The 21,717-nt window shown below is 38.4% G+C and overlaps 2 protein-coding genes across 4 annotated transcripts in view; one reads left to right on the forward strand and one right to left on the reverse strand.

Annotated features, from left to right (window-relative positions):
• The window catches only part of LOC103133928 (roundabout homolog 1-like), a 98,272-nt gene extending 91,029 nt beyond the window's left edge, over nt 1–7,243 (reverse strand). For both annotated transcript variants that reach the window (XM_016668306.1, XM_016668305.1), the window contains exons 1-2: nt 6,979–7,243; nt 644–772 (exon numbers count right to left, since the gene is read on the reverse strand). In XM_016668306.1, coding sequence (XP_016523792.1) covers nt 644–728 — 85 coding nt within the window. In that variant the 5' untranslated portion in view covers nt 729–772; nt 6,979–7,243. The remainder of the gene's footprint in view (nt 1–643; nt 773–6,978) is intronic.
• Nucleotides 7,244–13,995: 6,752 nt separating this feature from the next.
• On the forward strand, nt 13,996–21,093 carry LOC103133931 (protein phosphatase 1D-like). Of its 2 annotated transcripts, XR_001661379.1 has the most exons (7): nt 13,996–14,641; nt 15,668–15,896; nt 16,049–16,173; nt 16,273–16,454; nt 16,554–16,781; nt 18,591–20,918; nt 20,977–21,093. XR_001661379.1 is itself a non-coding variant. In XM_007545916.2 (6 exons), exons 1-6 carry the CDS (start codon nt 14,143–14,145, stop codon nt 19,014–19,016), a joined length of 1,689 nt encoding a protein of 562 aa, XP_007545978.1. In that variant the 5' UTR covers nt 13,996–14,142; the 3' UTR covers nt 19,017–21,093. The 2 variants fall into 2 exon arrangements, 1 of the variants encoding a protein (XP_007545978.1); XM_007545916.2 differs by having other exon boundaries at nt 18,591–21,093.
• Nucleotides 21,094–21,717: the final 624 nt, after the last annotated feature.

The raw sequence follows: 21,717 nt of genomic DNA on the forward strand, positions 1-21,717 counted from the left end.
TATATATATATATCAGTGTTCACCAGCAGTAATATAGGATTCTTTCCCAAATGATGGATGTTTTTATATACTATACCACTAGAGGGAGCCATTGATTTACAATATTTGACTTAATCAATAGAAGTAGTACTGCAGATTTATTTCTATATTTATTCAGTCGCATACCGCCAATAAGTTATTTTGAATTAAGGTCAGAACTGTATTACAAGAGCGTTCATAGAATTTCACAATGCTTATGGTAATGCAATGACACACACAGACACCTATGAAAAATAAGATCAATATCAATACAATTATGCAAAGGAAGAAAATAATTACATTCAAAGCTATAAAGTGGTTCCTAGAACATTTTCTATCGTTTAATCTTAAAGGAAAGCAAAGAAATATGAAAACAAACACAAAAAAAAGCTTTTGAGTTCAGATTTGCTGTTCACTGTATCCTTCGGCTTCTCCCTTTTTTTCCACAACAGGTTTAAATGTGGCCATTTTTTTTGTGCCTTCCTTAACCACAAGAGGAAAGCCAAACTGCGACTGAAAGCAGCCGAAGTTCTGTCATCCAGATAAGCGCCGCAAATCCAACAATATTAGTATTCTTTTCACTCTTCCTTTCTCTCATTCATTTACTCACTCTGGAGCTTCTCACCTAATGAGACGTCCTTCCCTCGGCTCTGCTCCAGCTGGATGACAAAGAGCAGGCTGATGAGAAAGAATAGCTGAGCAGCCAGCATGGTCTCAAAAGAGCCAGTTTGCCTTCAGGAAAGCCCTCATAAATCTGCAGAAAAGAGACAGCAGCAATTTGTGTTTCTGTCACTCCACACCAGTCCATTTAGGCATAACTGTTATTGCCATCAATAATTTCAAGGATTGTTGTTACAGTTAAACATTTTCACAGGGATTTCTGCTCAGTGGTGAGCTCTAGTGAAAGACAGACAAGAGGGAAAAACGGAACAGAGCACGGTGTGTTCATGTAACCCGCTGGCAAATACACGCAGGCCTGTTTTTGTGTGAAATTCCACTGTAGATGAGACAAGTCAGACAGATGGACCTCCCTCAGCAGCCGTTCGCTGGGTTTGACGGCTTCAACGTGATCAATCAGTCGCAATGTGCTGTTTCTTTGTCACAATACCAGCTTATTGAACTTCCGCACTTTAAATCGGAACGTGATTCACCATCAAAGCTTTATCTTCAAGTGCTGCATTCCCACCAAAATCACCTCACTTACCCGCTGCACCCTCCACTCAAACCGCCCCACACAACCCATCTCGCACACGCAAACACAACATGAAACACACCCTCACTCTCAAGTGGTTATGGTGATGAGACACGATGACGGTGCCAGCCAGGAAAAAAAAAAAAAAGAAAGAAAAGAAAAGAAAAAAAGGGAAGTCAGTTCTAGTGATCAGCCATCTGTGGCACAAACAGCTCTGCAGCTTGTCCAAGCTGTCTGAAGGATATCCAGAATCACGGGACATCTTGGCTCCCTGCGACTGCCGACTCTGTGCAACACTTTAATTGTTCAGAGGCAAAGCTTGCCAGGAGCCAACTTGAGCAACGCGCGAGAAAAAAAAAAAAGAAAGAAAGAAAGAAAAAGCAAATATACCACAAGCACACTGATGAAACTCTGTTTTGTCTGGATGAGTTAGGGTAAGTAAATGTTTAGCGTTTTCTGGGTTTCTAACGCTTTCTGATTAAAGGAAACAAATGTTCATTGATTGTGAGGAAGACGCCGCCATCAAAATGATCCCCTGAAGCAAGATGGCGAACATGGTCAGCAAGAAACAAAGTGACGGCTCCAATTAAAGTGCATGTCAACTTATTATTTATATCATCATCTGATGTTTCTGCCATACAATGACATTTGTGTAACCTGACAGCATTGCCAGCTTAGGAGAAAAACAGCTGCAACATGCCACACGTTTAAAATGTATGCAGTAATTAATTAAAAAGAAATCTTATTTCCTGTTTGAAGGAAATAAGTGTAAAGTGTTTTGCAGCCACAATTAAATTCTTATCCAAGATTGTAATTTATTTAGCGCAATATAAAAAGCACGGACAACGGAGTTTTCGGTGAGCTAATAAACATTACAACACCATGGGTTCACAAAAAAAAAAAAGGAGAACTTGCGGTTAACAACTTAACACACACCTCTAGTGAGTGTGTTGTTAAAAGAAAAACATAATGAAGATCCTCTCTGTGCGTCTTCTTGTAAACGGTAGCTGAATCGGATGTTTTAATTGAAATTTTAGTAGCGAGTTCTTGCATATGCTCTAATTTTTTTTTTTTACCATAAACAAACCAAGAAAAAAACAAAAGCTACATAGATGAAAAAGCAACAGCAACGTAAAAGTAGTTTAGAAAATGTTCTAACTTTGAGATTAAATGTATGTAACGTACATACATTACATACATGTATGTAATGTATGTACATTACATACATGTAATGTATGTAATGTACATACATATGTAATGTACATACATTACATACATTAATGTATGTAATGTACATACATTAATGTATGTACCACTTACTGACCCTGTGGTCAGTAAGTTTTCAGTTGAATATTATTTAACAGAAGAAAAAAAATCCACATGTATTTTTATCAAGTGTTAATAGAGAATTTTGTAGTATGGTAGTTCTCGTAAAAGTGAAGTCTGCCTATTGAATTCTAGCTGCTTTCACTGTGAGACCTAAGAATATGCTGTTATTATAAACTACAGGTTATGAATTAGCTAAAATAATATGCAAGATTTATGCAAACTTTGTTTTCTTACCAGTACAAGCACAGTGTTTATATGCCCTGTAATGAAGACTGTGGCCAAGCACTATAAAGAAAAGTCAAACCTTGATCACACATTATTAAAAACAGAGTTCATTATGTGCTTTTCCCGTGTGATCCTGTGTTTCATCTGCTGAATCCCGCAGGTCCACATGGGATTAGCACATTCGTATGAAATTACCTAATCTACCCCGCGGTGAGAACATTGTTCTGCAAATTTACAGTTGCAAACATGCTGATGTTTCAAAAGCCTCGAGACGGATATTATTCAGTACTAATATAATATGCAATATGAATAACCTTCATTTCATTGAGATATGATATAAAAACATTACACGCACAGTGAGGTAGGAAGATTGCATTTTGCACAACACTGAATATTGAATGTGGGTAGTTGTGCGATGCCGCTGCGTTGTTCAGACCTATCCAACAGAGAGGACAGAAAATGGGATGGCACAAAATGACTACGGAAGAGAAAATAATCAAAATGAAATTTAATTTAAAAAAATAGTGTGAGTGGAAGAAAAGGAAATGCTCACTGGGGTATGCATGAGATGCTAATAATGGCGGCGGGGGGAAAAAAATGTTTATGGAAATTATTTCACTCCAGGAAATCCACAGTCGAATCTAGAAGGAAAAGAGCAGGAAAGCCACAGTTACATGAAAAGCTACAGAAAGCATAACGTGCTTTAAAGTCATTACCAGAAAATGAAACACTGTGCAAAATGATAGAGCTTTTCAGCAATCTCATTTGCATAATAGAAATGACTTGCACCTTGCTTCTGAGAAAATCTCATGTGCACTAAGTGATTAAAAGTTATACAGTCGACCTTAGTGGAAGACGTAGCACTGAAGTATCCTTTAAATCCATCTGCCATCCATCTGAGCAAACGGGAAAAGGCTGTGGTTAAAATGAAATGGAGAGGCTGATGTCCTCGTACCTCTTCTATCTGTGGGGGAATAATCACTGCTTACCATCGAACACATTGTCAATAAGACAGCGCAGACAGGAGCAGACTGATCACATTCGGTAGAAAGCACTGGACCGTGAACAGAATCAGCTATCGCCAACCTTACACCCCCACACAACTTAACACACCACCATCTTCCTAAATTTAATCCCACACACTCACGCAGACATTTGCAATATGTCCAAAGTGCCCAGGAAATACAACATAGTAAAAGTGTCAAGCTATGTAGTGCTGACACTCGAGCACTCCATAGTTCTCTAGTGTCAAAGTGTTCATTATTTTTGACACGTTTGGTGGTTTATCCATAAAAAATCTTCTGGCCTGAGCACCTTTCGCTGAAAATTCAGTACCAGCAGGTCAATGATTTCCTCCGAGAGGTCAAATAGTTCTTACCTGATTTAGTTGGAAAATGCATCTGTTGTTGGAGCCACTTCAAGCATTCATGAAAGACAAGGTGAGGTAGTTTTCGTTGGCGCAGATAGAGGGCTCGCGTAGCATGACGTGGTATTAAGTTAGGTTAACATCGGGTCATTGTTGCATCATTTACAGAGCATTTAAATACATTTGCAGTAATTAGAAGTGGAATGGGTCTCACTTGCACCAACTACTGGCTAGAGCAGTGGTTCCCAAACTGTGGAGTCTGTAAGAGTAACACACGCACGCACCCGCACCAGTTTGTGTCTTTTCAAAAATTCAAAATAAGAGGGGAAGAATTTATTGGCACTGTATGTTCAGCTGAAGAATTTTGGTTTAGTCACGCATTTCTTTTTAAATCAGAAGTCAAAATATAGTTTCAAGGTGAAAGTTCGAGACAAATTCCCTTGAAGTCGAATTTCCAAGTAGAAATGTTTGAGATGTCAAACTAATTCTAAACGTATGCAGTGAAATAAATCCAATATGGCTGCTGCATGAGGTGCACTTTGATCATACAGTCGAAACCAGACATGCACATATACTGTATAAACCTTTTTTCTCTCTCTCTCTCACCGTCTGACAATATATAAGACTAAACTTACTCCATTTTAGGGCAGTTAAAATCGCCAAAATTTTTTGTTAAATGCCAGAATAATTAGATTTTTAAAAGCTTTCTTTCAAATTGAGAAGATGACCTTTTTTTCCTTAAAATTCAGTAGAATTGATATTACTAATAAGCTGTAAGCTGCTCTGTAACTGAGTAAGGTTTATAGGCTGTGTTGCCCACTCACACACTTTTTCACCTCTGCCTACAGACTTTCCATGGGATTGAGAGCTGAGGCGTGTGCTCACAGTCCTTCCAAAAGAGCTACACGGAAATAATTTACTGTTTTCTGCATCCACACTTTTTACTTAATATACTCAAAATATTCCACCACATAGAGTGATGATTTATAGCAACAGTAAACAAAACACCCTTCACAACTTGCTTCCACTTTGATGCAACATTTGAAGTTTGACTTGACATTTATAGCTTTAGATTTGAGACTTAACAAAGAGCTGCACAGTTTGATTTTATTCTAGACTTGGAATGTACATGCCTGTACTTAGGCCTTTACTCAATACTTGAGACGTAATTGTGAACTGCAAAACATCGACCTGGTCCCACATGTGGTACTTATTTAGTACTTACTTACTTACTTACTTACTTACTTAGTTTTATAACCTATAAAAAAGGAAATTGTACACAGTATTTACTTCCGCTGTGAGACACTTGGTTAACGAATAATCAAACTTTTGATTTCACTTGTTTTTTTTCAGGAATACTGATGAATGAGCAACACGTCGTTTTACCCGTTTTACCATACGGGTCCGCAAATGTCATATGATAAGGGCAGTTTTTTTTTTATTCATGGCGATGGGTGAAACCAGTCTTACCTGAGTATGTATCTACATCCCGGTACACATCTGTAATTATTCATGAGCAGGTTTGCAGAACAAACGGCACCAGGGTGCAACGTGGAAGCAGGGGGCACAACCAGGAAGCATGATTCACTGACGAATCCTGGAATCTAAATCAGAAACGCAGCGGGAAGCATGTGAGCGAACAAACCCATGCCATCAAGACAGACAGCCGTGGATATTTGATGTCCTCAAAAACACACCTGCATACATTACTGTCACCGAGGCAAAGTCATACATCACACACTTTCACATTAGACCAAGAGAAGCTGAGGAGATCTGAGGAGTTCTTATCAATGCCTGGCAGTTATCGCTGACATATAGCCGTGTCTTTTGGGGAAATGGATGAGGAGACAAACACGGGCTTTCATCAGTGACTCTGTAATGCACTGAGGGAGCTATCAGAGCAAGACAAAGGATATTAAAAGTGTAAGAGGAAATGTCAGCAGGTCTGTCGGAGTTCATTGAGATGAGCCGTGAGGAGCTGACCGAGCAGACGGGCGACTTCAAGGAATGACAGATGATCACATGGATTGGCTTCGGAGGTCGGTGAACTGTGGCCCCCAGACCCGGGATGACCCTAACGTATCGATACCGAGCAGATCGCACTATTGGCTGCGCATGTTGCAAAAAGGAAGGTGAAATAAGAATGCTGGAAAGAATCTGTGGCTATACACATTTTTACTCCTAATTTAACATGTGGATTTGATAACATAATTTCATTAAAAAAAAAAAGCTTCAGATTTTTTTTCTTCCATTTTCTGACTGATTTCTTTTACTATGTTACATTTTTACAAGCTAAACATTTTTTTTCCTTTTTATTTTTGTAGTTTATAGTCAAATTACTTCATTCCTGGGCTGCAAAGCTTCATTTTTGTTTTACAGTTGTTGAAATGAAAACTCCTGAAATCTCAGAAGCATTATTAAAAGCTATGATATGGCCTACATCTTGAAAATTATAACCGAAGTGACAGTTTAGATTTTTCTGATATTTTAACCTGTTCAACATAAGAAAAATCCTTTCTAACAGCAAAGGCACTAAGCTCAAATTATTGTTCGTCTCTGTAGTTTACGAAGACGTAAAAATTCTATATAATCAGAGAAAATGTGTCAAAAATCACAGCGACCACATGCGTGCTCAACAATTTGCTCATGAAACAACTTTCAGCTCCAAAGCACGTGCACAGTGTCTCCCCCCCTGCTATGTCAGACTCAATAAGCAGCAAGAAGCTTTACATCCCTCTCCCAAATTTTTTATTTTTTTATTTTATTTTATCATAACTACACATTCTAAGTCAAACTAACTCATATGATTAAAAAAAATCACAGAAATTATCGCAACTTTGCAACTTACCCTTACTGGTTACATCTCCTTCGTTTCTGATCCATTTGGTCAGGGGAAGAAAAAAAAAAGCCAAACATCTTGCCTTTTCTGTGTCTTTCTGAAGCATCCAAGTACCCAACAATGACAGCAGAAAGAGAAATGGGGGGGAAAAATGTGCAGGTTGTAGACTTGTAGTAAAAAGAGCAATAGTGGAGGTGGAGGGGGTGAGAGTGGCTGGGGAGGGGGGGTCAAAAGAAAGAAGAGCCTATATGCCGGAGGATGAGCCTAAATAATCCATCTGTGATCCAGGAGGCGCTATCAGATGGGGAGCATACAAATCACCAACCTTCCTCTGCAGCAAGCGAGGTCCAATATCCTCAGGGTCCTAAGGCTGCACACAGACAGATTTACTACCACAGATTAGTCAAATAATATTGTCTATTCAATCAAAATTATATTCATAGAATTCTCTGGTCATTTATAAAAGGAAAATGCGTGTTTCTCTATTAATCACATTCAATATTACATGACAATGTGTGTTGCTGTGAAAAGTTAAAAAATATATATATATAAGGAATACTGTCAGTTTTTAGTATGCAAACTAAAAACTGCATACTAAAATATACTATATATTTTAGTATGCAAACTAAAAACTGACAGTAGCAATATATCAGGCAATTTGCATTTATCTGTCATCAGTGTGCATCGCAAAGTGCATTTACTGGAACTCTAGTTGAAATAAAATCTTTAAAAATCTTTAAAATAGTCAGCAGAGTAGAAGAAAAATCAACTGCCAAAAAATATTTGTTCGTACCAAACATGAAGGCAGAATTATACAAATGCCTGTAAGATAAACTTAAATGAAGCAATTGTTTTGCAATGATACATAACTTATAACGTACATCTCGTAGCATTAATCTAAGTAGTATGATATATACAATGAGTTTTTGGCATATTTATTACTGTACTCAGGTTTATAAGCCTCATTTAGATTAATTTCAGAGCATTTGACAAAAGGAAAGGTGTTATTATCTGTCAAAAAATGTTTTGATTCAAAATGTTTCCAAATTTGTCTCAACATAATAGGTGGCTCAATTTCAAGAACTTTACAACATAGATTTTATATGAAGATCTATGTTAAACTGTAAATTGATCGTCATTCTGTCTTTTATGAGGACAGCGAAGCAAAGCAAACGACAAAATCAACAAATGGTTCACAGACACAAAATTGAACCTTTTGTACGTCACCATTTCAAAGGAATGGTCAAAGACGCGTCTTTGTGTGTACATCAACCTTGTGCTGTCCTATTGACAAAAAGGGAATTGGAGTATCGACAGCAGGTGCACAATATTTTTGCCAGCGGGGGACATTTTCAAAAACGACTTAATCCTAAAAATGGACTTTTATTCTCTGTTCAACATGTGTACTTAAAGGTTACATTTTTCAACTATTTCCGTCAGCGTTAGCTTGTGCTCCTGCGATAGAAGATAAAATCTCTATTATCTGTTATCACCACTGACTGGATGGAGTTTGAAATTCACTGTACAGCTCAGGTTGGTTACTGCTTTTTTTTTTTATTTTGGAAAGAAACCACCAAAGTCAAACTACCTGCAGAAATCCTAAGAAAACAAACAAAAAAAAAGGTCAGTGTGTTGTTGCAATATACTAAAATGTCTTTTTTCTGTTGTGGTTGCCAATCAGAAATGCATCTCACAGGGACTGGATTCAACTGCACCAATGCATCCCTATTCCGCTAATACTTTAAAATGGCTTTGAGTACATCTAATTTTTGTAATCAGGTACTATTTGTATGACGGTACATCCTTTTCTATTATTATTATTTACTTTCACGTTAAATTAATAGCTTCCCCAATAATTGATTTGGTTATTAATTGAAAACCGTGTCCACTGTGATTGATTTGTGCGCCGTATTCTGTGTAATGATGCGTGAAACAAACAAAGAATTGATCTGCGGTGTTGCTCGGCAGGTATTCCTTCAATTCAGCCAAGCGCAGTGTGACAGACTCAGTGGATTACACCAGTCAGGCTGGGACAAAGTTAATTAGCCAAAACCTTTCTCTTGCAGTGTTCAACTCAAGCAGGTAGCAGAAGAATAATCATTCTTTAGTCACGCATAGCCTGAAACATTTATTCTTCGCTGACAATAAATCAAACAACTTAAGGCAAGACAGGGTTGATTCAAGAGAGGTTTATTGGTTTGTCATTTGGGTATTCAGACAAAATAAAAATAAAAAACACAGCTGATGAGGAACAGGAAAACACACACATACACACACAAAAAATTTTCTTTTCAGCTGCGCTCTTATCTTTAGTGCTCTTATCGAGAGTCTCCATCTAAGTCAGCGCTTCGGTTTTGAATTAACCTCAAGTCAATATCAAGGCCATCGATCATGCTGACAGGAGCAAACTTGTGAGTGCGACATCGGAGAGATAATCATCTGGAGAGGAAACGTGCTCTCCTCTGGCAGGAATGCTGCTTCGCTGATTAGAATGACCAAATCACTTGCAGGCTGAACTTTGAGGTGAGAAAGACAAAAGACTGATGCTGCGTGCGACGGCCAATCATCATTACAGTGGAGGAGGATGTTGAAATCTTAATAGCCGGCAGACGGTTTTTATTATGCTCTTTGTCTTTTGAGTGACGAGCATGAGTCAGCCTCGCTGTTGTAATTAACGTGTGATTTATTAACTTTGGGGTTGGGGAGAGAATTTCTACAGCAAAATCAAACTGGTAGAGTGATGAATATTTTTTTTCTGTTTCATCTCAGATCCCAAAGTATAGAATTTTTTTTAAAAATCCAGTTATTTATTGACTTTTTAAAAGGTTAGTATTGATTTAATCTAAAACCTAAAAGCAGAAAAAAACTTCTGAATTATTCATATATAATAAACAATATTCCACTCTGATACACTACAAGTTCATGTCTCAGAATGCCTGAATGTCCAGACCTAAATGTAATTACGAATCTGTGTTAAAATCTGAAAACTGATGTTCATAGATGTTTTTAATCTGATCTGGCCAAATATAAGATGTTTTGCTAAGAAAAATGGGGAAAATTCATAATATTGCTGTTCAAAAATGGTAGAGCCATAAGCTAAAAGATTGCACGACACCTAATATTGTAGCAAAATCTTGCAATGCAAAGTATTAAATAAAGGTGGTTAAATACAAAAATTCACATCAGATATCTGAAATTTCTTCTGTAATTGTTTGAAAAAAAAAGCATAGATTTCATCTAACTTTACAGTTACGCTCATATCTACAAAGGAGTATCAGGGACAGACTAAGAAAAATAACTACATAAATCAATAAAATTACAAGAATAAAGTCCTTATATAATGAGAATAAAGCATCGTATTATGGAAATATAGTCATAACATTTCAACAATATCACAACTTACCCTTCACTCATTCAACATTCATTTTAGTCTTAATAACTTTATTTTAGTCACACATATCAGTAACCTGCCATATTGACTAATACCAGCACTCAGATTAAACCGAAATCATATCTAAGATTTCTGACATCATCAATCTCGACTACAATACAATACACTGACAAGAAAACCAATCTCCTCAGGGTAATTGTTCAAATAGAGTGATTCAAATAGTCGAATTTGCTGACCTGCACTTAAAATAGCATTCATTTACATGTTAATACTTTAGCCTTTTTATTTGCTTTCTGACACTTTAGGCATTGACACAGTCCTGAAGCCAAACAAAGCTATTTTCATGGATGTGCCATTATGGAGAAGGGCTGCACGGGGGAATCCACGAGAATGCAATCCAGGTGTCACTGCCCCTTGATAATCTCACTGGTTTTTCAGGAATTCATTTCCCCCAACAGCTTCACTTCAAAATGACATTCTGACACCATTTACATGGAAATCATTTTGCCTCCTCATCTGCAATAGTGGTCTGTGTGCATGCAGGCAGGAACCTCTCTTACTGTGGAATTATTAATGGACAACAACAACATCAAGAAGACAGGGGAAAAGAAAGGGAAAATGAGGGAAGGAAGGAAGTAAGGAAAGAAAGAAAGGAAAGAAGAAAGAAAGAAACAAAGGAAGAAGTGAACAGTAAGACAGGTTAAAGTCAAGGGCAGAGCTTTGGGTATTAAGGGATAAAGTAGAAATGGAAACAATAAGAGAAAGCATAATGAGGGAAATTCCTTTTCTCCAGCTAAATGTGTATGTATTCTCACAACTAATGCATCCACACACACACACGTTAACAAAAAAGAGATGTAAAGAGTTTTCCTCAAAGAAGAAAGGAAATCCTCCAGCTAAGCTCAAAGCTGAGTAGGAGTTAAAAGAGGAATGCTTATACTGCATAATGTATGGCTGTAGGATTTTCTTAGGGTGCGATGAGAAATGTATGAATACAGAAAAGGCTTTTTCTCTTTGAGGTTAGGGGTGGTCACGACAAACCGAACCCCACCCCCCATTTGGAACTTCCACATGAACCTGTGGTGTATCAGAGTGGAATACAAAAAGCTGTGTTCCAGTGAAAATCGCAAGACTTTCCTAATTTATTTTAAACAAGCTTGTTTTACCAGCATCAAGTCACGTGTGCCACAATATTTATCGAATTCTTACTCAAATATCACAGCAATGACCACGTGATCACATTTAGTCTTTTGCAACACTATAAGTACTGTGACTGTGGGGTGGAAGATCCACTCATGCTGAGATGCAGCATTTCGCTTTCTCAATGCTTTGAGAAAGTGAAACTCAAAGCACTTTGGGATTTGCCTAGCACAAAATAAATTGACCAGTCAGGTTATGAAAAACCTGCGACAGACTGGCGACCTGTCCAGGATGTACCCTGCCTCTCGCCCGGAACGTTAGCTGGAGATAGGCACCAGCACCCCTCCCGACCCCACTGAGGGACAAGGGTGTTCAGAAAATGGATGGATGGATGGATGGATGGAGGTTATGAAAAACTTAGAATTTAATTCCCAGACTGTCTTTTGATCACTAAACCTGAAAAGAATTAAAACACAACTGAGGTACCCCATGCTGAGACAGTTGAAGAATTCCACACCGGTGATCCGGATGTACATGCTCTATTCAAACACATACACCTTAAAGATGACAGTCAAAACATATTCTAAAAAAAATCTAAATAATGTCCCCTCGTTTAGACTTGGGTATCACATTCTTCAACACACCAAATTGCCTTATATGTTGCTGTGAACGCTGCTTACAACGTTATAAATCATGTCAATTAGAATCAGAGTAAAATATTCCAGTCAAGACTTGGAGCAGGATATATGCTATGATTTTCATGTTTGTAGTTATCTACATTAGTCCAAATGCCAAAAAAAAGCATGTTCCTTTTGATGTTGTAACAAACAATACTATGTTTTAAAGAATCTCTTTTCAGTCCAATATCATGTAGCTCAGATTTGATGGAATATTTTTGCTTTTGAAATGGGGATTATCAAACACATTTCAAACTTATTTAAATTGAAAACTTTTAGTTTAGTACCAATAAAAAGCTTCCAACATTAACTTCATTTGGAATCAGACTAAATCATGAGACAATGGTAAGATTCAGCCTTTCCATTGAGATCAATAGGAAACCAGCACAGATAAAAAGGTTAAAGTTCAAAGTGCATAGAATAGTGGGGTAGAACACTGAGAAATCACTTTTTGTGTAACAAAGTATGGAAAACCCATTTGATTCATGATGTCAGTGCTATTATGAGTTTCTGTTTAGCTATGTTGTTCATGTTAATGCGAAACTGAGAGGAAAGCCTATAAATCTGTTTTTCCGCTGGATTAACACTGCCTCCACCTGGTATCCCTGTTGCATTGCTTAATGAGGAGCCTGGTAGGTGAAACTAGTTTCTCCACTCTGAAAACTTTTAGATGTGCTATTCTGTTCTTAGAAAGATGGTGTTAATATTTAGCAAACCTGAATGAAAACAAAAAAAAAAAAAATTGAAAACAGGCAACATGTTAAAAGAATCACTGCTTGTTGTAAAAAGTAAGCCAAAATTTCTATACTTCATCACATCAACATGAAATGATTACTTGGAAAGATATCAGAAAAGAATGTATCTTTCAGTGTAAGAATATATCACTATCAATAATTCCCCCAATTCTGCGATCAAGAAAGTTTATCTTATCTCAACTTATTTGGAATATTAAATGTTGAATGTTTAGTCAAAATAATTTTATAATTGCCAAAACATGCATTTATGAAGAAAATAACACTTAATATGGATAACCTGCAAACCCACACTGATAGCAAACTATTTTAATGAGTGTTTATATTAATATTACAAATGCAGCTCTTGCTGTCAGCAGGTTAGATATCGACAGGTTAATACATTTCCATTTTCAATCAAAAATTAGGTGACTTTCTCTGTTTATTTTTTGTTTTTAATTGGTTTCCCTCAGTTATTTCAACTTAAACATTAAAACCTATGCTTATGAAGTATGGGTTTTAACATTTTGACTTTTGATGTGCCATGTTAATTCTGACACTGTTTCTGAAGAAATGTCAGAGTTGGTTGATAATTATGTTCAGATCAAATACTAGTTTTTTCAAAGCATGTTTTATGTTATTACTTTTTTTCTGCACTTAATCAGTTAAAAGAATGAGACGTTTATTTGTAACAAGCAGTAGCGTCACAACAATCCAACTGCTGGGGTTTAACTTCAGAGGCAAATAAAAACCAGCAAGTTAAATGTTTAGTCACTCTCGACACAAAATATTTTTTCTAGGATGTGCCAACGTTTTGCATTTCGACCTTCAAGTTATCTTCATTAGAATTTCTTTCCTCTAAATTTAAAATTAAAGTAGCTCGAATTATGGGTATGCAAAAAAGAAAAAAGTGTCGTGTTTTATTTTATTTTTTTAGAAGTGCCAAAGGATGTTCTGAAAAAAGCACCAGAAGTTGACAACATTACTTTAAAAAAAAATAAAAATTAAGTGTTTGGCTGATGATGGGTAGAAACATACGACACTGGGTAGAAACAGCGACGACGTGACGTCACTACGTACAGCGTGACACCTCGGAAAGGATAAACAAAAAGGAAGGAAGCCTTCGGCGAGACAATCGCGGCAAAATCGGTTCAAATTTTACCTCGGAAGCTTTACTTGGTCACTACATGCGTGTATTTCTTGCTTAAACTGCTACCGTTAGGCGTTCACAATCATGAACGACTCGTTATTGTTTCGTATGAGTGCATTTTCGGACCAAGGAGGGAGAAAATACATGGAGGATGTTATCGAGATCAGAATCGAGTACGAGCCGACAGCGTCAACAGACGAGGAATATCCCAAGTCGCAGAGACATGGAGGGCAGGGGAAAGCGGAGAGCGCAGCTGCCCCACAGACTGTAACAGAGCCACACGGCCTGAGCAGACCTGGTCCAGCCACCGCTGCGTGGGTAGAGAGCTTATCCGACAAGGACGTTTGCAGCATCGGTACCCCGGCGTCGAGCGAGAATGTTGTTGTTGACACGCGGAGGTCCGTGGCGTTCTTCGCCGTGTTTGACGGCCACGGGGGCCGCGAAGCGGCGCATTTCGCCAGCGAGCATCTGTGGGACCTGCTGAAGAGGCAGCGGGGCTTCTGGTCAAAGGACCACGGCGAGGTTTGCGCCGCTCTACGGAAAGGCTTCGTCGCTTGTCACCACGCAATGTGGAAGGAGCTGCGTAAGTTCTGAAAAAGAGTATCATTTTCACTGCGTTTCTGTCAATGTTTACCACACCTCTGAGCGTCATAATGATGTCACATGCTGCAGCATCACACTCTGCTTCTGCTACGCTCTTAAATGGGATTTAATGAGTTGGAGGGACACAAAGCAATGATACTGAGGTAGACGTGAAATTGAAGATTCTTGATTTAATTTATTTATTTTGGCAAAAGAACCCCCCACCCCGGTCACCCCTGTTTACTCTGATATCCATAAATAAAATCATGTCCTACCTTTAGAAGTAACCTTATACTTTAGTCCACTTTCGTGTAACTTAATGTCAGTATGCACACAGCAGTTTTTCGGTGACATTCAAATTCTGTCCACGAACATTAATGAGCAAATAGGGTCGTATAGATGAAGCTACGCAAAAAAAATAACGTCGTATATACTTTTTAAAGTAGAGATATTAAACAAATTTGACACACCTGTATGCTTGTGAAAGCATGGTTTCCTGGAGCGTCGCGTGATGTAACGGCAGAGCGGGTGTCACGCGCACGGAGGCTGATTCTCGACAGCGGCCGTCCTGGGTTCGATTCCCGCCTGTGAGACCTGATCTGGTAATTATTAAAGGTTGACCAAAAAACAAAACTTACGGAGACGATAACTGCTTGAAATGTTATCTGCATACATCATCATGAACTTACCATCCCGTTCCCCCATCTCTCTTGGTATCTTGATTTTTTTTTTTTTTTTTAAAGAGTTGCAAACCTGTTGACTACGAGGTTCAACTTCCAGCAGGATAGCATCTCTAACTATAAATCAAAATCTAAAATAATTTCAAGTTGCGTGAATAGCTTTGTGTGTGCAGACAAGGTAGCATATACCACACAAGTTCAGCAGAAGTTCAACCTGACTGCTTAAGTTCACGATTTTATCTTCTTTCTTATCTAAAACACTCTGTTTGAAAACGTCTACCCTACATAATCTTTCACAGCAATAGTCAGTCAACGTTTTCTTTATTTACCTTTCCCGCCCTTCACAGCAGAGTGGCCGAAAACTATAACTGGCCTGCCCAGCACGTCGGGCACCACGGCCAGCGTCATCGTGATCCGGGGAGTTCACATGTACGTCGCTCATGTAGGAGACTCAGCCGTAGTGGTCGGAGTGAAAGACGACAACTCTGACATCACGCTCCAGGCGCTTGAAATAACGCAAGACCACAAACCTGAACTTCCGAAAGAAAAAGAAAGGATTGAGCGACTGGGTGGCAGGTGAGTGGCGTGCAGATGTTGAGAGGAAGTCTCAGTTTAAGGTCACGAAATCATTAATAACCCTCTGTATCTTCATTGTTCTAGAAATAGATTTCTAACTCTACAAGAGCCTTGTGTATGTTTGTGGTTGTGTTGCATCTACTTAATCGTAGCGTAATGAAGAAGTCTGGGGTTAACCGTGTTGTGTGGAAGAGGCCGAGGCTGACGCACAATGGCCCCGTGAGGAGAAGTACCATCATAGACCAGATCCCGTTCCTCGCAGTCGCTCGATCCCTCGGTAAAGAACCCCTTGCTTGTTTGTTTCTTTATTCCTTCAGCAAAATTCCATTGGAAGTCAATGTAACAACTCTGATCGTATTTTATCGTCTGTGGACAGGTGATCTGTGGAGCTACGACTTCTACAGTGGAGAGTTTGTCGTTTCTCCTGAACCCGACACCACTGTGATGACTCTCGATCCCAAACGGCATCGCTACATCATTCTCGGCAGTGATGGGCTGTGGAACATGATGCCGCCCAAGAACGCCGTGAATATGTGTTATAGCCACGACAAAATGGCAGTACGTAATGCTTTATATTTGTTAAACCAAGTAGATTGTGATTTTTCGCCACATCAACAAAGTTGAAAGTTTCAATAAGTTAATTTGTCTTTCTCAAAGGGACCAAAGGGAATGTCTTGCGCCAGGAGGCTGGGATGCACAGCTCTGCTGTTCTGGAAAGAGCGCATGCTCCGAGCGGACAACACGACCGTCATCGTCCTGGCCCTGCAGGAGCGCGGGGGCCCGCCCATCCCCATGCACCGAGACGAGATCGTCGTCGACATGGCGACGGGCATCGACCAAATCCCATACCCCGGAACGCCGTACAACACGTGCGAGATCCAAAAGGTCAGGAGTCGCTGATTTGATGCATTGTGTTTCTAGAATGTCTAGGTGTCACAAACAAGGTCAGACATGAAGAAAAGTTTGTTTCCTGATGCAGCACTGCTGCTCTGATTGTGCAGTTGTTTTTCCATACATGTTCATTTGTTTGTGCTTGACTGTTTCCTGTTTTCCTTTTACACGTTTTCAACCCATTTGTCAGTCAGCTTATGACTTCCTCCAGTTAAACTGTATTGTAGATGCCAGAAACCGCTCATCAAAGATAACAGCAGCCAATCAAATGAAGAAGAAGAGTCATTGGTTCACCAAATCATTCTTTGTTTTCGGGGCCAACAGGCGGAGCATGAGGATGGCATGTTTTATGAAGAAGATGAGATATTTGAAGAAGAACATGAGCGATGGACATGCCTGGATTGGTAGTGAGGTGACTGCTCAGCAATGAAAATGTGTTAAATGATCGCTGCTATTATCAGATAAACTATTAGTTAAGATCTAAGATGGGTTTGTTTAGTCTAGCAGCAAATTTGAAAGCAATCGAATAGAATCAGAAAAATGTCCTGATTTGTGGATCTGAGTTTGGACATTGATACGAAACATTTCACGTTTACAGAAATATAGAGCTGACTTTTTCCATTTTAGTTCAGAATATGCCAGGAATTCATACACAGACTTGTCAAAGTTGATCTGATATTGAACTTTTTCAGACCTTCAAACTTTTATTTACCTGTATGAAATCATTTTTTTTCACCCGTTCCCAATAGTAAGTAATTAAATTAATTTTTCACAGTTTTTGAAGTCCATATTATCACTACATTTCAAAACTAGATCCACAGCCATACTTAAATATTTTCCATTCCAATAGTTTAAAACTTTCAAGTTTTTTTGTTGTTGTACTGTTTTATTCACTCTCATTAGTGTTGGTCTCATTTGAGTTCTTGGTTGAAATCAAATTAAAAGCTACAAATCCATTTAAATCATACGTGCAGCATTTTAAGTATTTTTGAAGCATTTTGTCATGTTACACTTGCAAACCTCTGTGTATTTTTATTGAGATTTTAATAGGAATGCACCGATTCAACAAAAAAAAAATCTGGTGTCAAAACGTATCCCTAGATTTCATGTGACAGTTTAACACACAGTAGTGCATAATCTGAATAGTCTACTATGGATTTGTATTTGGTGTTTGAGTTAATCACAGTCTTTTTGTGCATGTGTCTGTAAGGTTTGCCAAACTACAGAAAAAAATTATTATTTTTTTAAGTAGTTCAGTGAGTTTAATTGGCTGTATTTTTAGTATTTGTCTTACTGGAAGGACAAAAACCTCAAGTATTTTGAAGCTTTCAAAAGGTTTTCTTTGAGGACCATCCTGAATTCGGCCCCACCCATTTTCCCATCAACCACAATCAACTTCCCAGTCCTTGCTGAATGAAAACATCCCCATATCCCTATGCCGCCACCACCGTGCTTCACCATGTAGATGGTGTTAGTTGTTCACCGCTTGTTCACCGTTTGTTGTTCCGCATGTTGGCCATGTTTGTTTTGTCTACAAATTCTTCAGAGAAATCCATTAGGCTTAATCTTTTTGCACATTATCACATTGAAATCTTTTTTTTTTCCCCACCACTTTATACTACTTTTTGTTGGTCTATCACAAAGTTTCAATAAAGAACATTGAGGTTTGATGGTGACAAAATGAGAAAAGGTTGAAGGGGTATGTGGGAAATCAATAAAGTTACAACATTTCATAAACGCATAACATTTTCTCTTCTGAAACCTCATTGGGTCTGCTTTGCTTTTTATTTTTATTTTTTTCAGCCAATTGGTCCTCTGGAAGCCCCCTCCCCTTTCACAGAAAGTTCTCGAACATTGGAACAGGCCTTCGGGCTGTATGAGGCGGCTTTCTGCGCCACCACGCAGCTCTTACCCGAAGCCGACTCCACGCTGCGCCCCGCGGACCGTTCGACGAATGTTTTCGAGAAGCAAGACCCCTCCAGCACCCAGGCGGAGTGCGACGATTCGGCTCCTCCCTCGAAAAAGCTCTGCCGGTCCTCCTCCAGAGCCGCTGAACTTAAAGGCCCTAGCACCCGGCTTGGCGGGTCTCCGGGCAAAGGCTGCTCACAGAAGAAACTTCACGGGAAAACAGACAGCGAACAGTCCCCACAGCCGGACGACGCGGAATCGGGTTCGTCTGAGGACGGCGGCATCCTGCCGCAGCACGCGTCGGCCCTGTGCGTATGCTGAACCCCGTCTCGAAAAAAAATCTGCACACAGGTTCTTAGATGTATACTTTTATACAAAGTCTCTATTTGTATGTTCATATGTAAGATAGAGGTCTTGTAAATGTGTTGCTGTTCTGGTATTCCCCTCCCCTTGTTTTTTGTCCTTTTCACATTTTCTGTATATTTTAAGGAAAAAGCATTAATTTAAAGTGGCTTCAGTGTGAACAGAATCGGGACACACACACATATACTTCCATTTTTAGATTTTTATCAAAAGAAGTGAACTGCGTTAGATTAATTTTAATCGAGGAACAGGCCATGTTTTTCATTATCGGTGGTTAATACCTCAGCTCATCTGTTTGGCTCTAAAGAATATTAATATTTTGATAACTTGATGAGACGACCTCCTCGGTTGTACTATTCAGCACAAGCAGAGGTGTAATTTTTTTTCTTATTTGTTTTATATGTAATTATGACTGTTTATAGACACGGTTTTCACTCGGTTGTGTTTTTGTTTGCATTTTAAAGAATGGTCAGCATTAAATATGCTTTGCAGTTTTCTCCACATGTATTTGTCTTTGTAGCATTCCAAGCGCCTTCATTTTGTTCTCCTTTATCATCTGGGCTAAGAAATAAATGAGTTTTTGTCCAACGTTGGAGCTCACTAAAACATCTATTTAAGCTGTCCAGGCAGAAATGGATGTTGGTCGCATCAGACTGAAATGTTTTATGTAAGCTAACGTTAGCTACTTCCCCCATACATCAGACTACCGCAGCTCAGTTTCCTTTGAATTTGATGCTTTGTGATTCCATAACTTCTCCGATGAGACGGCACTTAATTGCGCGTGTAACTTGTGTTACTACAGCAGCTCGGTTACGAAGCTAAATAACATGTCTGCTTTTATTTTGCATAAAATGTCATTGTTGCCTTAGCAGAGATGAGCGAGGTACTTTTGTGTGTGCGTCTGTGTTTGTATTTAAGATCTAAAATCAGGTAATGGAGTGTGTCCAGTGTGTTTCAGCCATTCATGTCACCATGGTTCAGCTGTTCAGAGTTCTCCTCTTTTTCTTTTGTACATTGAGTAAATATGCAACATCAGTTTGTACAGTACTATAATATGCAACACGTGGGGATTTTTCAGGAGTTTGGCATGCTCAGATTTATGCTGTACTTTGTGATTTGTGTGTGTGTGTGTGTGTGTGTGTGTGTGTGTGATGAGGATAATGAATGTCGATGGGCATGTTCATGGATGTGTTTTAACAATACCAATACCTTTGTCTCACTTTATATTCAGTGTTGCAGATTTTCAAGTTGCATACTTTCAAAGTGATGACGTAAATAAAATGTCTGTGTTGTAATGAAGTTCTTAGGTTTTTAAACGACGAGACCATGTCTGTTATTAGAAAGTAATCTGGATGTGCGAAACTAATATGGACTATTTTTCACTAAGCATGTTCTGTTCGGTAGAGTTCGTTCAAAGTTGCTGACGTGGCTCACTGGAGAAAAGTAGACATCTGGTATTTTAATCGAATCGCCCTTTGTTTGGACCTCTGTCTGTAAAGCCAGTTACTGTTTGTAGCAACTGTTGCTAAGAGGCAAAGCAATTGGATGCTCATGAAGTTTTAACCTTGTCCAGAAGATGGCAGCAAAGTAAAGGTTTCAAATAGATGTATTTGAGCCAAGCATTTCTTCCTGCTGTGAAAAAACAAAATTAATAGTTTGGAACGTTCTATTGTCAATTTTTTTTAACCAAATTTGACAAATACGTAAAAAAAAAACTCAATGTTTTACAAGTAATATTGGTATCAGGGTTTTGATCTGCGACTTCAAATCCACATGTGGAAAGCTGCCTAACAGAAAGTTGCACTTGGAAAACAAATATGGTGTTAGAAATATAAATGCACATGGCCTCCACCTTGTTTAGTGCTATCACTAAACAGTGTTTTGTGTGTGTGTGTGTGTGTGTGTGTGTGTTAGTCAGCCAATTGTAGGTATATTTTTATATCTAGATTAATTTTCATGCATTAACAGTAAATAAATAAATAAATAAAAATAACAAAATCAGGCAAAAGAAAAAAAATTCCAATCTTTCTTTCAACGTATGAATCTATAACAAAAACTGCAGTGTCTGCATCTGGCGAAGTTTTGGTTAAAACAAGTTTGGGTAACACTTTATTTGAAGGGGGTTGAATGAGACTGTCATGACACTGTCATAAACATGACATAACACATGTCATAAACATGACATAACACATGTCATAAACATGAATAAGCCTTCATGAATATTTATGACTGTTGTCATAAAGCGTCATTCGGTAAATTATGACACTTTTAATACAAAGTTGACATTATTCAAAATGTCTTTGTTATGACAACTTAACATTAACCAAGAAATCATTACTGATATAAATTTGTTATAAAAGTATTACTGATTGTACTTTAAAAATTAGGTAACTTTATGTTACTAAAGGTAACATTTAAACAGTAATGATTTCTTGGTTAATGTCAAGTTGTCATAACAAAGACATTTTGAATAATGTCAACTTTGTATTAAAAGTGTCATAATTTACCGAATGACGCTTTATGACAATAGTCATAAATATTCATGAAGGCTTATTCATGTTCATGACAGGTGTTATGTCATGTTTATGACAGTGTCATGACAGTCTTATTCAACCCCCTTCAAATAAAGTGTTACCCAAGTTTGTTTCTCATTCAGTGG

The sequence above is a fragment of the Poecilia formosa genome, unplaced genomic scaffold (genome assembly GCF_000485575.1).
Source record: "Poecilia formosa unplaced genomic scaffold, Poecilia_formosa-5.1.2 Scaffold14, whole genome shotgun sequence".
NCBI classification, from domain to species: Eukaryota; Metazoa; Chordata; class Actinopteri; order Cyprinodontiformes; family Poeciliidae; genus Poecilia; species Poecilia formosa.

Excerpts from the sequence above, each read along its gene's own strand:
- LOC103133931 (XM_007545916.2), top strand. The coding sequence starts at position 14,143 with ATGAACGACTCGTTATTGTTTCGTATGAGTGCATTTTCGGACCAAGGA. Across the intron at positions 16,174-16,272 it reads CGCAGTCGCTCGATCCCTCG|GTGATCTGTGGAGCTACGAC; the intron begins GTAAAGAACCCC and ends GTCTGTGGACAG. Across the intron at positions 16,782-18,590 it reads ACACGTGCGAGATCCAAAAG|CCAATTGGTCCTCTGGAAGC; the intron begins GTCAGGAGTCGC and ends TATTTTTTTCAG.